At 41.5% G+C, this 19,660-nt stretch overlaps 1 protein-coding gene across 1 annotated transcript in view; it reads left to right on the top strand.

Moving 5' to 3' along the window:
• Nucleotides 1-19,660, top strand: part of COL11A1 (collagen type XI alpha 1 chain) — a 239,140-nt gene that overhangs the window by 199,362 nt on the left and 20,118 nt on the right. Inside the window, exons 54-57 of the mRNA XM_032797054.2 lie at nucleotides 116-169; nucleotides 12,927-12,980; nucleotides 13,562-13,669; nucleotides 13,755-13,808. Coding sequence (XP_032652945.1) covers nucleotides 116-169; nucleotides 12,927-12,980; nucleotides 13,562-13,669; nucleotides 13,755-13,808 — 270 coding nt within the window. The remainder of the gene's footprint in view (nucleotides 1-115; nucleotides 170-12,926; nucleotides 12,981-13,561; nucleotides 13,670-13,754; nucleotides 13,809-19,660) is intronic.

Raw genomic sequence — 19,660 nt, 5'->3', positions numbered from 1 at the left:
CACTGTAAAATTGCAACATATATTTGTTGTTTTTAAGAAAGTCAGTAACCTTTGCTCTTTAATGATATTCACCAAGATTCCATGAAATAGTAATTTGGGTTGTTTACAATTACAGGGTCCACCAGGTCCTTCAGGGGAAGCTGGCCCACCTGGTCCTCCTGGGAAGAGAGTAAGTCTTCTCTCTTTGTCTATGTACATTTCTCTGGTCAAGACATTGTGTCTTAATCAGCCCATAACAGGATTTCAGGCACTTGTTACCAATGTTATTGCTATTTTATATGTTGTTTCTAGCTTTTAAAAGTTTGGGTCTTTTCACTGTTCAACAGCAGAAATACGAAAAGATGATCAGGAGAGAAAGTAAAGAAAAGCAGGTGCTGAAAAGGATGTTATATCTGGCTTGATTGCAGGCCGGTGCCTCGCAGCCACATCAGGTGTAGAAAAGCGTATCACCTTTCTGAAATTCAGGAGGCCTAGTGCCTCCTAGAGCATGCTGGTGCAAAGACAGGAGCATAACCATTGCTACGGCCCATAATAGTTTGTAGCCTGTCCACAGATGGAAAGCTTCAATGTCCGACGTAGAGAGGAGGAGAAATGGGGTTAGGGCGCTGCCCCCTCTGTGTGAATATTGGCAGGGAGCAGTCCTTGCACTTGAGAGAGTGCAGGGGCTGCAGTTGTGGGAAGTCTATATGCTGAGGGGAAGAGAAGGAAACACCTTACAGCTATTCCCCTCCATGAGTCATCACAGTCTGGCCATAATGGGCACAGCAGCCAAAATAGTGTTTGTGTAACATCTTTCTGAGAGCTAAGAGGAGTTTCTGTATTCAACACAGCAAACTATTGTGTTTTTAGTTCTTGATGTAATATTAACTTAATTTCTTTCAACTCTGGTATATTCTGCTACAATTCTGAGAAGATAGTTTACATCTTCCAAAAATATTATTGTCTGAATGCTCAGAAGCTAAAAGCAAAAAAGTCTCCAGAAAGAACAAATGGGAATCTGAAAGGTTCCCCTACTGCTGCCGAGGTTGCTGCATGGTACAGAAATTATTAAAATGAGTATGGTTTAATATCTTTTCTTTTTCTTGACTGTTAACACTTCCATGAAAGTCATATATTTTTGCGACATTCAAGCAATTTTTGAATGCCCCTGAAACATTAGGGACCTTACAGCAGTGGTGTAAGTGAGAGCAGCACCCAGCTATTTTATTTCATGCTGAGGCTGGCCAAATTCCAAGAACCCCTTCTTGCCAACACTGAGCAGAACATAGACACAAGGGACAGTCAAGCTCATATCTTAGAATGGCCTTATTTCCATCTCCCAAATGTGTTACTTCCTGAGAAAGTAGGAAACAGCTTTCAGAGGTAGCATGTTTTTTCCCTGCAGTAGAAGTGAGAATCGGTACAGTTTCAGCTAAATCAGTTTTAAAAAACGAATGTCAATTAATTCAGCTAGTTTCTCAATGCTTAATCAATATTGTTTACAACTTTTGTGCCAAATAGTTCACCCACTTTATGTTGTACAGTAACACTGTCACAGGGCTCCTCTGACACTGAGCAGTGTACTACACTGCCTGTGCAGTTCATGTGGCCTCCCAGTCACAAAAACACATCAGGTTCTTCCCTTTTCACCATGTATGTATTTATTTTTTCCTTACAAACTATAACAGCATACTACAGACTTACCGCAAGAGGAAGATTCTACACAGCCTTCCCTCCTCAGTCCACACTCACCCTTTGAGCTCCCCTCCGCTTCCGTTCCTTCTCCCCCTTGTATTCTCCCAGTTCCTGACCCAATTGCCTCATGAGCCCAGCAGTTGCCACCCAAGTGTCAGTAATCTCCAAAGGAAATTGATTAATTGGCTTCAATTTAGCCTGCACTTTTCCCAGTGCTGCAGCAATCTGAAGGATCAGGGCACTACAAATAGTACCCTGTCACAAACACATATGTATTCTCTTAAACCATTAAAATATATTAATCCTTTTTCCATATTTGAAAATCTGCATTCAAATACACTATTAGATAAGCTCTGCCACCACACCAGTGTAGAGTCACCTATTTGAAGTGGAATATTATGCCGCTGGTATTCTCAGACATCCTGCGTAGGAGATCTGTGAATAAAGAAAAATATTGCAGATGTCAAAAATGCCTAAAGGCTGATACTAAAAGGATAAAACAAGACATTGTGCTTCAGGGCACCTGCCATCAACTACTGGAGGTAGAAAGAAATTGCACAAATTTGCCAGGTTCATAAGGGTGGGGGAAGTAGGATATGACCTTCCCTCTGAAGTAAGATTTGGACAAGGCGGATCAATAGATTGATCAATTATGGTGCCTCCTACAATGTAATGTGTGTAAATAGTTCCACACTTACAGTTATTGAAGAGATCTTAGGTTTTTAGCATCTGATACAAAGTAAGAACTTCAGCAAAGTTCCTGTGCTTTAAAATCCAGTTCTGTAACATATGAAGTCATTCTATTATTCCTGGTCTTTGAAGCTTCACAAGCCTTACAAATCAGCTAATAGAAACCTGTAAATGTTATACTTGCAGAACTGTTATAGATACATCAACCTTTAGATCTGCCTCAGAAGGCAATTAGATGCAGTTTTTACACTTAAAAAAAAATGGTATCATTAAACATAAACTGAAAGCTGTTTAAAAAAAATAAGTTAAATTGGTCTATTTAATAGGCTTGAGTGAACTGACATGCTTAATTAATTTTATCTATTTGCACCACCAATTTACAACACATTTATAATGCTTCACATGATTATGGGAGCATTAAAAATCTTATCAGAAGAACTGGAATATGGCTCAATTGAATATTAACAATTAATATGTTTGTTCTGCACCAGATTACAACTTCCTGATTTATTACAGTGAAAGGCAGTCGCTTATTCTCAGCAAAATAAATATACTGTGTGATTGTGTTTAGATAAAAATACAGAGTAAAAACACAAACTCAATCACTCCATTTCTAATTTGTGGCACTGTACAACTCCAATTTGCTGTTCCTACAAAGAACAGAATAACTATGTATTACTCTTGCCAAGTAATCACATTCTTGAATTCTCTAGGAAATTACTTTGTAGCAAAAGATTCTAGATTACATGAATATGTGAAACTTTGCTGGTTATAAGGAATTCTATGCTGTTATACTTGAAAAAGACAATGCAGGACTTGAGGCTTCATATTTTTGTTAGAGACAAAAAACTGAAAATACTATTTGCTAAACATAATAAGTAATACAGTAGAATCTGCTTCATCAGGAAGTGCTGGCAAACATCCTATTTTCTTGATTAGGAGGCAATGCCACTTCAATAGTAATGCTGCTCTCTGCGAAGGTGGAGAGCTGTGGCAAGAAGACCGCATATTACTGGAAAGCAATGTTCCCTCTAATTTGTTTTTCTTTCTCTGAAATGACAAGCAGTCTAAGCTTGCATTTAATACTTGAAGTGTGGTTCCTTCGACTACTCCATTTACATATTCTCATTCTTTCTTCATCACTCTCACCCATTATCCTCATTTGGCCTCCCTTTCCCAATATTCCTTTACTCTCCCTTCCTTGATCAATCCCTCCCCACTCAACCACTCATTCACATCTATGCACATTCTTATATGGCCTGTAGAGGTGCAGACTCACCCCTGTGGCTCCTCCTGCTGGTTCTCCTTGGGAATTAGCTCTTTTTCCAGCCAGGAGCGCCCTCTGCAGGCTGGTGATCCGCCTGTCCTCTGGCCACCGTGTCCCTCCCTGGACCTTGGTGCCCTTTTAACTGGGGTGCTTCCTGCTAGCAATACCCCTCTGATCTGGGTCTCCCCTCCCTGGGGAACCCCCAACCCTCTATCCCCACCTTGCCTCAGTATAAGGCTACTGCCAGTCATGATCCATGGCAGTCTCAGCCTACTCATCACTGGCAAGGTTGGGTTTGGACCTGTTGCCTTGGCCTACCCATGGGCTGCCCTCTGCAACCCCGAGTACCTGTTGACCTTATGCTAGGCTGCAGCCTGGGGCTTTGCAGGCTGGAGATCCCCAGCCTGTCCCCAGCTCTGCTCCACTCAGCTACTCTGTCTCTAGCTCCCTGCAGCCAGGCCCTTCTCCCTCTACAGGCAGAGGGAGACTGTCTGGGCTCCTGGCTCACTGCCTCTTATAGGGGCCAGCTGGGCCTGATTAGGGCATGGCCACAGCTGAGCCTGCTTTCCCCCAATCAGCCCAGGCTTCTTGCCCCAGCCACAGCCCTCTCCTAGGGCTGTTTTAAGCCCCGAAGAGCAGGCGCGGGTAACCACCCCGCTACAGGCCATATGGTCCAAGGCCCGCCGGTGATATCAGTTGGCGGCTCCTTCATGGGGCCGTGAGCATGGGTGTGTATTTGGCGCGGTTTACCCCTGTCCCAGGCACCTGCCCCTTCTGTGGCGTGAGGGAGACCCTGGCGCACATTTGATTGGAGTGCGCCAGGATGCAGCCCCTATACTGACTCCTCACCGATATCCTGTTACGTTTCTGGCTGCACTTTCTCACCTCATCTTCTTCTCTACACACTCCATATCCGTGGCCCCACAAAGTCACGGGACCTCCTGGTCAACCTACTCCTCGCCCTGGCTAAAAGGGCCATCTACGCAACCAAGGAGAGGAGGTTGGCCAATGGAGACTCCGGTGACTGTGGGGCTTGTTTTCGATCCTTGGTCCGTTCACGTATCCGGGCAGAGTTCCTCTGGGCTGCGTCCACTGGCTCCCTTGACACCTTTGAGGAATAGTGGGCACTGTCCGGGGTTCTCTGCTCGGTGTCCCCGTCAGGTTCCCTTCTTATGACCCTTTGACCTCACTCCTGTCCCTGTTCTTTTATTAGTTGTCCCCCGGAATCAGTGGGTTTCTGAGGTCCTGTGGATCCTCCCCTTAGGCTGGGGGGGTATCCTTTAGCAGTGGGAGGGCTTCTGCCCACTCGCCCACCTCCCGGATACCCAATACATACAGGCCCTATGGTTTATCTCAGCATCTCGCTCGCACTCATGCTCTCTTCTCTTCTCATTCTTTCTTTCTGCCTCCTGCATATCCTCCTTTTCCCTTCCAGTCACATTCGTCTATTCGCAAATCCCATCCCTGCTTTTCCTCCTCATTTATTTCCCCAAATCACTTCTGTCACTGCCCCAAATCACTTATTGCTGCTGCTGCCCCTCCCTCCAAATCAAACACAGCCCCCTATTCATCCAAAATCAATTACTGTATGTCACATATGAACACAAACACAGATATTCCCCACTCCACTTTTATGAAACTGTTTAATCCAAAATGCCTGGTGTTCCCTGTTTCATTAACGTGTTTTCTTTTTGCTGAAAAAATGGATGGGTAGGGATTTACCTGAATCTGATTTCTCTGTCCAGTCATGGTAAATCATGCTTATGAGGTGACTTTAGGTTTCTCAGTTTGAAAAAAATCTGGATCCTAATATTATCAATCCTAAATTGGTTCCTTAGGCGATGCTCCAGTTAAACAGCTACCAAATACCCTGGGCAAGGACATATGCAAAAAGATGGGTTTTTCCATTGTGTCATAGAAGACTTTAGCTCCTGATTTCTGGTTGTAGGGAGTTCCAAATTTAGAGCCAGTGGCTGTGAATTTCAGCCTGGGGAATTTCAGCCAGAGGCCCCCAGGTTCAATCCCACCCACTGATGACCAGGGTCTGTCAGCATTACATTAGCACACTTAGGCCTTTGATGTTCAGAATCAGCACCGTGAACTGGATCTGGAATAGAACAGCTAGCCAATGCAACGTTTGGAGCACCGGAGTGGTGTGCTGTTTCTGAGCAATACATATTAAGATGTGTACATGATGTGACAGCTGAAGATCCCTAGATTTTTGTGGGCATTTCCAGGAAAAGTGCATTGCACTTTTCTAGCACGGGCACAATGAAAGTCTGGTTCACTTTGGTCTAGTCTTCAGCAGAAGAAAGTGTGCAGCCTATGGCTAACCAAATAATGGAAGATTCTGAGTGTCATAGTTAATATATTCAGATGCACATTAAAGTTACCTTTCTGAGCTCAACCTATAGTCATATATATCATTATGCAGTTCTGAACAGCTTCAGGTAGAGTAGCTGTTTTTATGAGACAGCAGTGTGTCTTCAGAACTAAATATTACATTTACATTTAGTTTCACAATAGCGATACTCTATATTTTACTAAGTCAACTAACCACCATTTCATTTTTAAGAACATGTTGTGGCAGTACACTGATGGCAATCATCTATATAGTTGGTAAAAATGATTAAATATATTCTTGAATACACTAGTTGCTTTTTAATTTATTTAGAACATTATTATCGTGTTATGGGCTCTAATTTTCATAACTGTATGCATTTATCAAATCAGATAAATGTATGTTCAGAAATCTTCACACATTTAAATAGCTATTGTGCAAGCAATCATAGTAATTGTGCATGCAAATCTAGCATGAATTTGTGGGCACACTGCTTAGAAAATTAGAGACATCAGTTCTAGCAATGGAAACATTCAGTTGCAGCAACTTCATGGTTTGAATGGACAGATTTTCTGGTTTTCCAAGATTATGTGCAACAAGAGAGGAGTGAAGCGAGCTATCTGCCCTAAAATATCAGTTGATTAGAAAGTCACGCCCATTCAATATGTTTTTAATAAAGGAGTCAATATTGACTTGGTTCTACTTCTGTTGAATCCAGTGATGAACTCCTGTGGACTCCAGTGACAGCTGATTTAGGACAATGCTGAGTACTTTTGGAAATCTTATCCAATGAGACTTTGCACGATGTGCAATACAGAATTGTTACACACCCTCTTTATTTTTATAATCCAGGGATATTTAGTTGACAAACTAAATTTTATTCAGTGTAAATTGCTTCCCTGTTTATAGGTTTTTCTAAGAAATTTCATTATGATTAAACCTAGGGAAGAATTATCAAACATATAGGGGGAAAATCAGTTTAAACACCTACTTTAAAAAAAAAGAACAATCTCAAATTCTCAGGCTCTAATGAGGAGTAGAAGTATTTCCAAAATGAAAGGTGTGTGTCCAAAAATATTTTCTGCTGTTCCTTAGGCAAGCCCAGAATAGTTTGCTAATATTGATTATGAGCGACCATGGTATAAACATAGGAGAATACCCTAATTATTATTCAAGGTAGAAAGAAAAATAAATTGTAATTTGTCCAATATGTATATTCTTCTCGGTTTTGTGATATTTTTGGTGTACATTTGTTAAGGTACTAGTAGATTGGACAACTTGTGCAATAAAAAAGCATGGAATTTTAATGCTGAAATGATCATTCTAGCTGTATAAAGCCAAGAGCAGTTTCATATTCTCTTACTGAAAGAAGCTTAGCAGCAGCTAAACGAAATATTTCAGAGCATTATATTTTTCTATTCAGTCATTGTAGCCTACATGATGGAAATAAAAGGAATTTTTAAGAAGTAAATGTCATGATACAAATAGAAATGCATGCTAAGTGGTTGAAGCAGGGATTAATATTTTTAGTAGAATCAGGCATTTAAGCATTTAAGAATATGCTGAAATTTAAGCATGTGCTTAAGTTCCATTGAAGTGTAGGGGACTTAAGCATGTGCTTAGGTGCGTTTCTGAAGAGAAATGGATTTAAGTGCCTGGTTAACTACTTTACTGAAAAAGGGCCTCAAAGAGGCAGTAATAACTTACTGTATATTTTACATATCTGATCTATTTATTTATTTATTTTAATGACAAGACCTTTAGCAGAAGCAGCTCAGTGGACATGTCCAATCACTGCCCTGGCCATACCTCCACACCTGCAATTACCATTTACTGTATGAATGGTACCTAATCCTTGTGGAGGGGATACTGTGACTACTTTTTCTCCTACCTTCAGGAGCTTCTGACAGGGTTTATCTTGATAGAAGTCAGCACACACCCTCTGATACATGCTCCCTCTAACTCAGTAGGTACATGTAATTTCTCAGGGAAATTAAGCATCTGTAAAATAAGGATAATAAAACTGTTCTACACTGCAGGTGTGTGGGGAGAAGCAGTTAATGTTTGTAAAATGCTTTGAAGATGGAAAGTACTTCATAATGCTAATTATTCTTATGTGGCAACCAAAGAGGCACCAAATTATCATGGACACAGGGCCAGCGCAACCCATTAGGTGACCTAGGCGGTTGCCTAGGGTGCTAACATTTGGGGGGCAGTGACCGCGGTGGCTGGATCTTCGGCCGCCTCGTTCGTCATTGGTATTTTGCGGGCAGGACCTTCCGCCACCTAGGGCACCAAAAAAGCTGGAAGCACTCCTGCATGGATGGTAAGGGTTTTGCCATCCAACCTTTGCTGTTTGTTTATAATAATGGGTTGGAGCGACCAACATTTTCTTTTAAGCCTTGTGTTTCCAAAGAGATGCATTCTTTTTCAGCTTCACTATTTCAATTAAAGATAGTGGGATACTGTCATTAGTAGAAAAGCCACAAAAATTGACAGATATATGGTTGGTAAGCCAAAATGGTGACAAGCTGAAAATCTGAAAGGAAGCTAAGTATCTCATTGTTCAGAATCTTGATTTGGACATTTATCTTAATTTCCAGAAAATCAATCAGTGATTAAACTATGGCAGTATATTGTTGATTACAATATCTTGGTGGGCACATACAGATTTGGTGGGCACATACAGATTCTGCAATGTTTCACTAACTGCTGCCCATACTATCTAATCTGAATTAATTGATTTTGGCTGATGAAGTTTGAACAGGAAGGGAGAAAGGATGCCACTGAATAATGGGATACTAACTTTCCATTACTTTCTTAAAAGACAAATGGTATTTAGACTCAGTAACAATTAAAGCAGGCAGACTAAACTGGGACTCTCAAGCAGTGGGTGTTTTTTTTCTTAGTCTCCTTTCAGCTTTTCACCGAAAAGGTTTGGGGGCGTTTTCCAGCACTATGTCATCTCACATTCTGGCATATTAGCTTTATGGGTATCAAGTAGATGCCTGGATCACTTGCAGCTAAAACTCCATGCATCACTCTAAAAATGTAAAGGTAAAAGGTTAAAGAAAAGTCAGCATATGATTTGGCCATATTTTTGTTCAAAACCAGAATGCATACAGCCTGCTTTCCATAAGATAATAGATTTAGATGGTATGTGATAGCAGGCTTCTGACATTTGAAAATCAGAAACCAAGGTAACTACTTGGTCAGTTAGACCCTTTTACATGTCACTTTCAATAATAGGCAGAATTTTGAAAAAAATGTAGTTTTTTTCCGCATTGTGAGTATAGCACATTGCTGCTTCATCAGGATGTCCACTGCACTTGAAAATGAAACTGAGTTCCTCTTTCCCTTGAGTAAAAATACATAGAAGGTATTCTGAACATAACAAATAGCTGAACAGTGGTTATGTGTCATGAAAATAATTAATGGTGCTATCTTCACTAAGAAGCATATTTCAATCAGATGACTGATCACTGTGCATAGAATTTTTCAATGATTATAAGGAAATTCTGAAACAGAAAAAATGCAGACAAGAAAATCCACCTACAATGTTAATATACCATCAAAATTGGAAAAAGTTTCTTTTATCTGCTTCAGAGTCATGTGTGGAATGTAACTGACAATAAGTCCACATGGAAGCATAGCATACAATCATAAACATTACTGTGATAGCTGGGAAAAAAACAGGCGTTAATTTCAAGTTGTTATTGAGAACTTTTGTGTCAGTTAAAATTTATCATACACTACAACAATTCAAGACTAGGAAAGTAAGATAAATAATAATTAGAAGTCTTCTTCTGCAGAAGCACCATCTGTTCCATGCTAGCAATCAGAGTCTGTTAGAAAGTGCTGTTCATTTAGCCACTTTGCGCTTGATGCAGCGTTAGCACTGTTTGATAATGAATGCACCCCCTTTGTTTAGCAATCACGATTCATTGTATTTATAATTTAGCGATCACAGTGATTTTAGCCCTGCTAATTGATGTTGCAGCTGCAGGCTTAGATTATTCAGGGAACATATTTCTCAAGGAAATACTACTGCACTCAACTCCTTTCAGCTTCTCCAACTGAAAAGGGTTGGTTTTAACCTTTTTAGGAACTTAAGCAAAAATGACTATCAAGTGGTAAAGAGAATCAATGTGTAAATTAGCTCATAATAGAGAAAATCTTCCTGTCTTTAAAATGTTTCTAAGTGCATTTATATTCCCGCTGATAATTTTTACTTATGATCATCTTGAACTATGATCTTCTCAGCTCTTGGTAGCTAAGCATTGTTGGATATTGGATCTGAAAAAAAATAAAAATAAAAACTAGATATTGGTGCTACTAGGTGTTGGGGACACTATATATTCCTCCTATTCCTTTGAGTTAGTACTAAACTAGCCCTTTCGGTTGTGGTTAGGGAGCACTGTGCTGCTGCTTTGTAAAACTGAGCCAGCAGTTATTACAAAAATCCCACAACATTTTTCACACGAGTAGATAGTATTAACCACAATGAGTGGCCAAGGTCCAACTTGGGGTAATTTAATTCTGGTTGCAGTAAATTCAATGGGAAAGGCTTACTTCACTCCTCCTTTTAGCAGAAAATTTTGTACAGTATTGCTGGAAAATAGTGAGTGCTACATTCCATCAGAGAGATGGCTTCATTTTTGTAGTGAATGAGTGATGGTTCCGTACTCATGATAAATACTTGGAGCATTAGGGTAAATCAGGAATTGCTCTAGATATGCATCAATATAATAGACAGCATAATGTGTCAGGCTGCGACACAGCTCAGGCCAAATTCAGCCATAATATAAGTAGGCTTTAATTAAGTTAGATTGAGGAGCAATGTCTGTCATAGTTCAGGGCAACTGTATTTCTTCCCCCTCTCCACCTGCTTAGTCCAGCAAGGGCAACCATTCTTGGCTTACAGCTCCTCAACCATCACCTCTCTTGGGCAGAGACCTATGTCTCTCTCCCTTCTGACTGGGGTTTTTCCAGGTTGTACAGTTCCTTTCTACACTGTGTTATTCCCAGCAAGCCAGATGATCTAAATTGCCGACATCTTTATATTGCTTTCTCTCCAGAGGATATAAACAGCATAAATGTCCACAGTTATACATTATCACACTGCCCTTTCTAAGAAACCACATTTATGTTTAAGGTAAAATCATTCCCGAAAAATATATATTGAAAACAATAAAAGAACCTACACACATGCTAATGAACTTTCCAGAGATCACCCTGACTTCAATCCTCGGCCCTGTCAGGTGTCGGTCCATCCAACCCTTCCTTAAGGATTGCCCCCCTTTCCTTTGTTACATCTGTTTGCTGGATCAGGAAGAAGGCCCGGAGTCAGTTTAATCTGAGATGATTTATCCAAAAGTCCCTTCTTTGTCTGCTAGTCACTGGAGATTCCAAATTAAGCCTTTCGAGGGGGTAATAAATCTCTGGAGATGTTACAACCTGAGTGAATTTGCCAATCGCTTCCCCCCACCCCTCCAACACAAACTCAATGTTCTTAGTTCTTGGAGGGCTGTGGTCAGTCTCCCCCATAGAATTACATACAATCCCTGGCACACTATTATACATAAACTTAATCAAGTAGAACCTCCCAAAGGTATTGCAGTAGATTGCCATATCTGTCACAAGGCCCTGATCCAACAAAGCACTTAGGTATATGTTTAACTTTAAAACTATTCACACATTCATAAAACTGAGAATGTATTTGCTGTTTAAGTTCTGAATTTGGCCCTTTCTGAAGGCTCAATACCTGATCATTCTTAATGGAAGCGCAGAATGTAAATAGAAATTCCTGGATTTGTTCATATTACTGAACATTTTAAGAACTAAAAATAAGCAATTTGTATATTCTGTACTGTTCATAAGACAGATGGACATATGACGCTTACAGAGAAAGTTTTCCAAGTTTCTATTTTTTCAGCCGATGGCTATAGGCAAGAAATATCTGGTTGTAATGAAGAACATTCTCAAGCTAAAAACTAGCCTTGTATGAAAACCAGGTGGTCTCTTATCTTAAAGATTTAAGGATATTCAAGGTGAGTATTTTCAGTACAGTACGCTAAAGTTTCATATACAGCTTCTGTTAGTAACAGGAACTGTGTATATAAATACCCTGATTTGAAAATTAAACTTTTTATGGTTTGGGAGGAGAAAAATATCCTTTTTTAAAAAAAAGAATGTCCTTTAAAAATGGATAGTAATGTCTGTAGCTGCGCAGAACGTTGGCATGCCCTTCCCAAGTCCCACCATGTGGCTCTACAGCTAAACCTCATCACTGTTCCACAACACTCTGTGCAAAATCCAGGGCAGAAACATCCAGATTTGCAGCCTAACATTTTAGACAAATAGATATAATTTCTGTATAGAGGACTTAGAGGGTGAAGAAGTATGAATCATGAACCATTATCCTTACAATGGCACAATATAATAATACCTAGGTTTTTACTGAAGTCAGTGGTAGAAATCCCATTGACTTCAGTTGGATTGGATTTAGACAGACATTCAGCATGTTTGGAAATCCCATCTTTAGTACATAATATTATTTGCCTTTTCCATTAACTTTTATAAAATTTCCCTGTGTCTTTTGATGTATAAATGTTCATCTTATATATTTATTTGTGGTGTTTTTTTTGCTCTGTGTTTATAAAGGGTAGTTGCTTTTCTAGTCAATTATTTCTTGTAAGCTCCTAATAAACTGTAAGAAAATAAAAAAAAGGGTTTAATGGGGGGTAAGAGGGATTTTTCATTTTATTGATAAAATGGTCAAGAAATGTTTTATTTATATTATTGTTAACATTTGCCAATTTTATTATTCACTGATATATAGGAAATTGTAAGAACATTCCAAATCATATTTTCACCACTTTAATGTAATTTTAATATACTATAATTATGAACCAGTATTTATTTCATACCTTATACCTTTTCCTTCCTTTACAGGGCCCTCCTGGAGCAGCTGGTGCTGAGGGCAGACAAGGTGAAAAAGGTGCAAAGGTAATATATAAGACCATTTGTTCCAAACAGTGAAATACAAAAACCATTCCAAAAACTAAATCATGCTTTTTCTAAGCTATTTATTCTACAGACTGTATGTGATATTTTAAACCTACCAAAGTAATCACAGTTAAGTTGTAAATAACTCAAATTAAAGGGCCTACATTTAATATATAAATTGTGAAATTCTTTTGCTTTAATTTTGCGGCACAATTAATTTGTGTTTAATGCATAGTCTACAGTAGGGGGCAGTACAGAGGCATCCCCCTGGAAGGAAGCTTCTAGAGGTATTTGATGGTTTGCTGTGTGTGCTGCTCACAAATGCAAGGCCAGGTCATCTCACTAGTGCAGAAAAGAAGGGGAGAACATGGTCATGTCCATCTCATAAACTTTAGTGCAGGTTATCACAGTTATCAGTCAGGGGCCAAGTCTGCTCTGAGGGGAACAGCTTCAGACTGTGATCATCTCTTAGAAAAGGGTGCGAAAAATTCCTTGTGCCCTCTGTCTCTCTTGTGCACCCATACCGAGCCATGGATAATCAGCTCCATTAATAATGTGATCTGATATGTGCTTCCTTGTAGGGTGAACCTGGGTCAGAAGGTGCACCTGGAAAAACAGGACCAGTTGGTCCTCAGGGACCTTCAGGAAAACCTGGTCCAGAGGGTCTCCGTGGTATTCCTGGCCCTGTGGTAAGTTCATTGAGTATATAGCAATATTGTTATCTTTTTTATCTTGTATATCCACTTTTTAAGGAATCTTAATTGTTTCTTATAGGGAGAACAAGGTCTACCTGGAGCATCAGGTCAGGATGGACCACCTGGTCCTATGGTGAGTATCCTTTCTTCCTTCCAATGTTATGTCAAAGGCCTGGTCTACAATGGGGGGGATCAATCTAAGTTGTGCAACTTCTGCTATGTGAATAACATAGCTGAAGTCGACATACTTAGTCCTACTCACTGTGGTGTCTTCACTGTGGTGAGTTGCCTGCTGTCACTCCCCTGTTGACTCTGCCTGTGCCTCTCGTGACGGTAGAGTACAGGAGTTGATGGGAGAGTGCTCAGGGATCGATTTATCATGTCTAGACTAGATGCGATAAATCGACCCCCGCTGGTTTGATCTGGCGGGTAGTGTAGACATACCCAAAGAGGAAAAATCCTTAAAAATGTACTGTTAAGGTCCCCGTATACATTCTGGGGAAACTGATAGTACAAATCGGTGGTTACAAGGTTTTTATCCTTCTGTGTTTGAAAATATTGAGTGCCTGCTTTACAACTGCTTTATCCACTGGAATCAGTGGAGTTACATTGGCATAAGACTGGTCCTCTGGCCAATATTAGAATAAAAACCAACATATACAAGTGCAAGAATGTATACTATCCAAAAAGGTGTTTGTCTCCAAACAAGCACTAATGAATGTAAGGCCTTATGGCCTTCATAACAGCAGAAACCACACAGAAAAAAAATAATCCTGGTAAAAGAACATTTCCTTGGCACTAGTGATTTCAGTGCAGCCTTTGCTGGTAATAGAGGTCATGTAGGTACATGTAATTTCTGGTGCAAAAGACTAGAGCATCTGACTAATCACTGAAACTCAAGAAAATTCAGCATCAGAGGGTTTCCTAGCAAGGCAGAGCCATACTCCATCTTTAATTCACTATTCCTTGCCCAAGAAATAGTTTATGGCTGAGGTTTTCAATGGGGCTTGAGGGAATTAGGCACCTAACACCTATTGAAAGTCAACGGGTTTTGGACACCAAAGTCCTGTAGGGCCCTTTAAAATCTCATCCTAAAAAGCTGTCTCAAAGAAGTCACAGATGAGGGGTGTCATCCTGAGAAACTACTCAATGTAGCTCATCAAGTCTTCATTTTTATACTGCACAGCAGCCTGCATGTTGTTACATGGTTTATTTTCTCATTTTCTTCTCCATTTGGACTCTGAGCTGTTACATTACTATTCTACTTTATCCTGCCCTTACCACAGCCTCAGATCCATTTTTGGGGCTACTATAATATTTGTCCTTATTACTCCCCAAGCATTTAAGATTAAATGGAAAGATAATTTGGAATCATCACCTACTGTATAAACAGCTGCTCATGAAAGAAACTAGCAAAAGTGCACTCCTGCACAGTGCATTATTGGGGAAAACCTACAGGTCTTTGTAGCCTGCTGCAAAGTTGTTTTTCATGATGAACTGTTGTGTTAACTCTTTAGCTAAGTCTCAGAATATGCTTTCTGTTTTATTGTTATTTCAGAGCAGTTTATTAGTCATCAAACTATGTTTTGTGACTATAATATTGATATGGCTGCAAAGCAAGGAACTAATACTCCACAAATTAAGTCATACTCAGCCCAATCACCACAACCCCAGGAAATTTAAAAAAAAAATGTTTGTCTTTTGCTGAGTGGTATTTAATACTCCTTTATCTCTTAAATATGGCTCAATGGCCAAATTAATATTACTGCACATTAATAAAGAAGGCCAAAGGAAAGGAAGCACATAGAAGTCCTAGTAGTCAATAGAAGTAGTGGCATAATTTTCTTAATACGTCCTTCATAATGAATAGAAAAAGAAGTTGTTGCTGTTCTCAATCCAGCCTTGTATTATAAGTATACAAATCTAAATTTTAAATCTACAATACCTGGCTAGATGGTCTGGGTCTCTGCAGCTAAGCAAAGGCGATCTGGCTATTAGAGAGGTCTCAGGTCTCTCGCTTGCCAAAATAGTTGAGTTGAGATTCATCTGGATTGACTAGATACATTGTATTAGCCCAGTCTGCAGTCCTAGAAAGAATTTGATTTGCTATTAAACCTTCTGAGGATGCGTACAGACATCTGCAAGCAGTGCCGTAACAAGGGTGAGGTGAGTGAGACACTTGCCTCGGGCGCGCAAAACTGAGGGGTGCAGAAAAAGACAAGTTAAGTTTTAAATTCTTATTATTTTATGAAAAATTATAATCACATAATATGCACATAGCGTCATGACAAATGTACAATGTAAATAGAAAAGAAATAGAATACACCCTACAGTAATTATAAATCATTGGTTCTCAAACTGGGGGTTCCGACCTGGTTATGTGGGGGGTAGCGAGCCCCGATCCCTGCGCCAGGCTGTGAGCACCGATCGCGACATATAGCTGCGAGCCCCAACCCCTATGTGGAGCTGTGGGGCTACGAGCCCTGACCGCTTTGCCAGGCTGTGAGCTCTGACCCCAACAGGGATGTGCAGCTGCAAGCCCCAACCCTAGTGCATGGCTGCAAACCCTGACCCTAACTCCGACCCCTGCTCCGGGCTGCGAGTCCCGACCCCGACCCCTGTGCCAGACTTGTGAGCCCTAACCCGGGCACGTGGCTGTGAGCCCTGACCCCGACCCCTGCGCCAGGCTGTGAGCCCCGACCCCAACCCCTGCACTAGGCTGCGAGCCCTGACCCCAGGCTGCGAGCCCTGGCCGTGACCCTGACCCCTGCGCTGGGCTGCGAGCCCCAACCCCTGTGCTGGAGTGTGAGCCCCGACCCCGGCACATGGCTGCAAGACCCGACCCCATCCCTGCGCCGGACTGTGAACCCCAACCCGGGCACGTGGCTGTGAGCCCCGACCCCAACCCCTGTGCCAGGCTGTGAGCCCCAACCCCTGTGCCAGACTGCAGGCCCTGACCCCAGGCTGCGAGCCCTGACCCTGACCCCTGACCCCAGGCTGTGAGCCCTGACCCCAGGCTGTGAGCCCTGACCCTGACCCCTATGCCAGGCTGCGAGCCCTGACCCCAGGCTGCGAGCCCTGACCCTGACCCTGACCCCTGCGCCGGGCTGTGAGCCCCAACCCCTGTGCCAGACTGTGAGCCCTGACCCCGGCACATGGCTGCAAGCCCCAACCCCAATCCCTGTGCTGGATAGTGAGCCCCGACACCAGTGGGCGGCTGCGAGCCCCGACGCCAGTGGGCAGCTGTGACCCCCAACCCCGACCCCAGCGTGCAGCTGTGAGCCCCGACCCCAGTGTGCGGCTGCAAGCCCCGACCCCAACCGCAGTGCGCGGCTGCGAATCCTGACCCCAATGCACGGCTGTGAGCCCTAACCCCAACCCCAGTGTGCGGCTGCAAGCCCTGACTCCAACCCCAGTGCGCAGCTGCGTGTCCCAAACCCAGTGTGCAGCTGCGAGCCTAACCCTGGGCTGTGAGCCCCGACCCCAGCGCCGGGCTGTGAGCCCTGACCCTCACCCCAGTGTGCGGCTGCAAGGCAAGCCTTGACCCTGACCCCTGCGCCAGGCTGGGAGCCCTGACCCCCACAGTTCATGATGCACTATGATGCACACCTTATATGTATTTAGTTGATTTTGCACATGGATCTTATGATTAAAATAAATAAATGTTCTATTACCATTATTATTCTTGTTATTTATGTATTTTTCTCTTCTTTTACAAAGTAACTACTATGAAATTATATGGAGTGGGGAGGGCGCAATTTTATATTCTTGTGTCAAGCACAAAAATAGCTAGTTACAGCTCTTTCTGCAAGGTGGGAAGAGAGAAAGTTGGTGGGTTTCAAGAGAGAAAATGGGCCCGGGAAGACTGGAAGATTGGAAGTTTTCAGGACTTGCTCTGGCTTTAGTCGTGAGGAAGTTCTAGAAGGTCTGCCTCTGAGATGATGCTGCTCAGCTGTCAGGCAGAGGTAATACATATTCTGATGCTGAACAGAAGGTGTTTAATACATTTCCAGAATGACATGTTAGGGATGAAGGCTTTGACATAGAACATGGACACAGTCATGGTTGAGTGAAATGAAAGAGCAAGTGTCACGTTCTCAAATGACACACAAGGGTATGTCCTATTGCTGTCACACATTAAATAAAAGCAATTGTTTCTTTTGTGGCTGGAAGTTTTAAATGCTGCTGATGTGCACAATAACACAACCACATCACATCAAGATGCTGATGCCACAAGGGGCAAATTCAGTCCCTTCTTTTATTGCAGAAATGGTGTGGTTCAACCATGCTTAAGTGAGAAGGCTGGATGAGTGTCAGAAGGCAGGAGGGATTTCTCTGTACCTTCCCCTCCTCTCATGGCCTGGCAGGGATAGGTACCCCTGCATAGGCCCTAGGACTGAAGTAGCTTTTGCAGATTAACTATACAGATGTTCCACACATCCTTTGTGAAGAGGATTCCTGCCCTACTTCCCCCTCACTTCTGAAGCCAGGTACTGAGGGTTGGATTTTAGCAATAACAGCTGCAGAGCTTATCATCAAGTTCTCACAGCTTTTACAAATGTGGCTGAGAAAATGTGCAATTCATCATCTAAAATAAAATACTTCCTGAATTAGACCTTGCTCGGACTTTCACCTCTGAAACACCTTTTCACTTTCTTGTGTCTATCTTAACTAGAAGAGTAGATTTTTTTTTCGTTGATTGCAACATTTTATGGGCACATTCTGTTTGACTAACATAGATTTTTGCAAATGTTCAAAACCCATGATTTTACCCTATAAACAAGAAAGAGCTTCAGAACGTTTTTATACTTTTCTCAGGGCTGGAATTGTTTCTCCCAATGGACTGTGATGTAACGTCTCTCAATCGATGTATTACAGTATCACTAGAAAAAACAACAAGGAGTCCTTGTGGCACCTTAGAGACTAAAATTTATCTGGACATAAGCTTTCATGGGATAAAACCCATTTCATTAGATATAGGAGTGAAAAATACAGTAATCAGTATATATATTACAGCACATGAAAAGATGAGAGTTGCCTTACCAAGTGTGGGGGGTCAGTGCTACCAAGGCCAATTCAATCAAGGTGGAAGTGGCCTATTCTCAACAGTTGAGAAGAAGGTGTGAGTATCAACAGAGGCAAAATTAATAAATTTTAATAATAAATTTTATTAATAAATTAATAAAAGTAATTTAGTCTCTAAGGTAACCCAAGGACTCCTCGTTGTTTTTGCTGATACAGACTAACACGGCTACCACTCTGAAACCTGTGTCACCAGTAAAAAGTATCACTAGAGGTTCCAAGCAAGATCAGGGTCTTGACACTACACAAAAAGAAAAGACAGCTCCTTCCTGAAGAGATTACAATCTAAATAGACAAGACAAAGAGTGGGAGAAAGACACTATTACTATCCCCTTTGTGCAGAGGGAGAATTGAGGCACAGAGATTAAGTGACTTGCTCAAGATCAGACAAGAAATCTGTGGATGAGTCAGGAACTGAACCCAGAGTCTGTACCTTAATCAAAGAACCATCTTTCTTCTTCTAAAACAAAAATTTACTGGTCATTAAACATCCTTTTTCACTTTTAAGTAGCAAAAATGTCCCAGAGGATTTAAAATAAAATGTATAGTTAAAAGACCTGTCCTGAGGCTATTTTAAATGCCCAATTTCAATCAGAAGCGACGTATATTAATGAAAGCAGCAAAGAATCCTGTGGCACCTTATAGACTAACAGACATTTAGGAGCATGAACTTTCATGGGTGAATACCCACTTCATCAGATGCATGTAGTGGAAATTTCCAGGGGCAGGTATATATATGCAAGCAAGCTAGAGATAATGAGGTTAGTTCAATCAGGGAGGATGAGGCCCTGTTCTAGCAGTTGAGGTGTGAAAACCAAGGGAGGAGAAACTGGTTCTGTAGTTGGCAAGCCATTCACAGTCTTTGTTCAACCCTGAGCTGATGGTGTCAAATTTGCAGATGAA

This window comes from Chelonoidis abingdonii, chromosome 7, assembly GCF_003597395.2.
Source record: "Chelonoidis abingdonii isolate Lonesome George chromosome 7, CheloAbing_2.0, whole genome shotgun sequence".
Taxonomy (NCBI): Eukaryota; Metazoa; Chordata; order Testudines; family Testudinidae; genus Chelonoidis; species Chelonoidis abingdonii.
The sequence above is the reverse complement of the archived record's forward strand: the minus strand, read 5'-3'. Positions and strand labels throughout refer to the sequence as shown.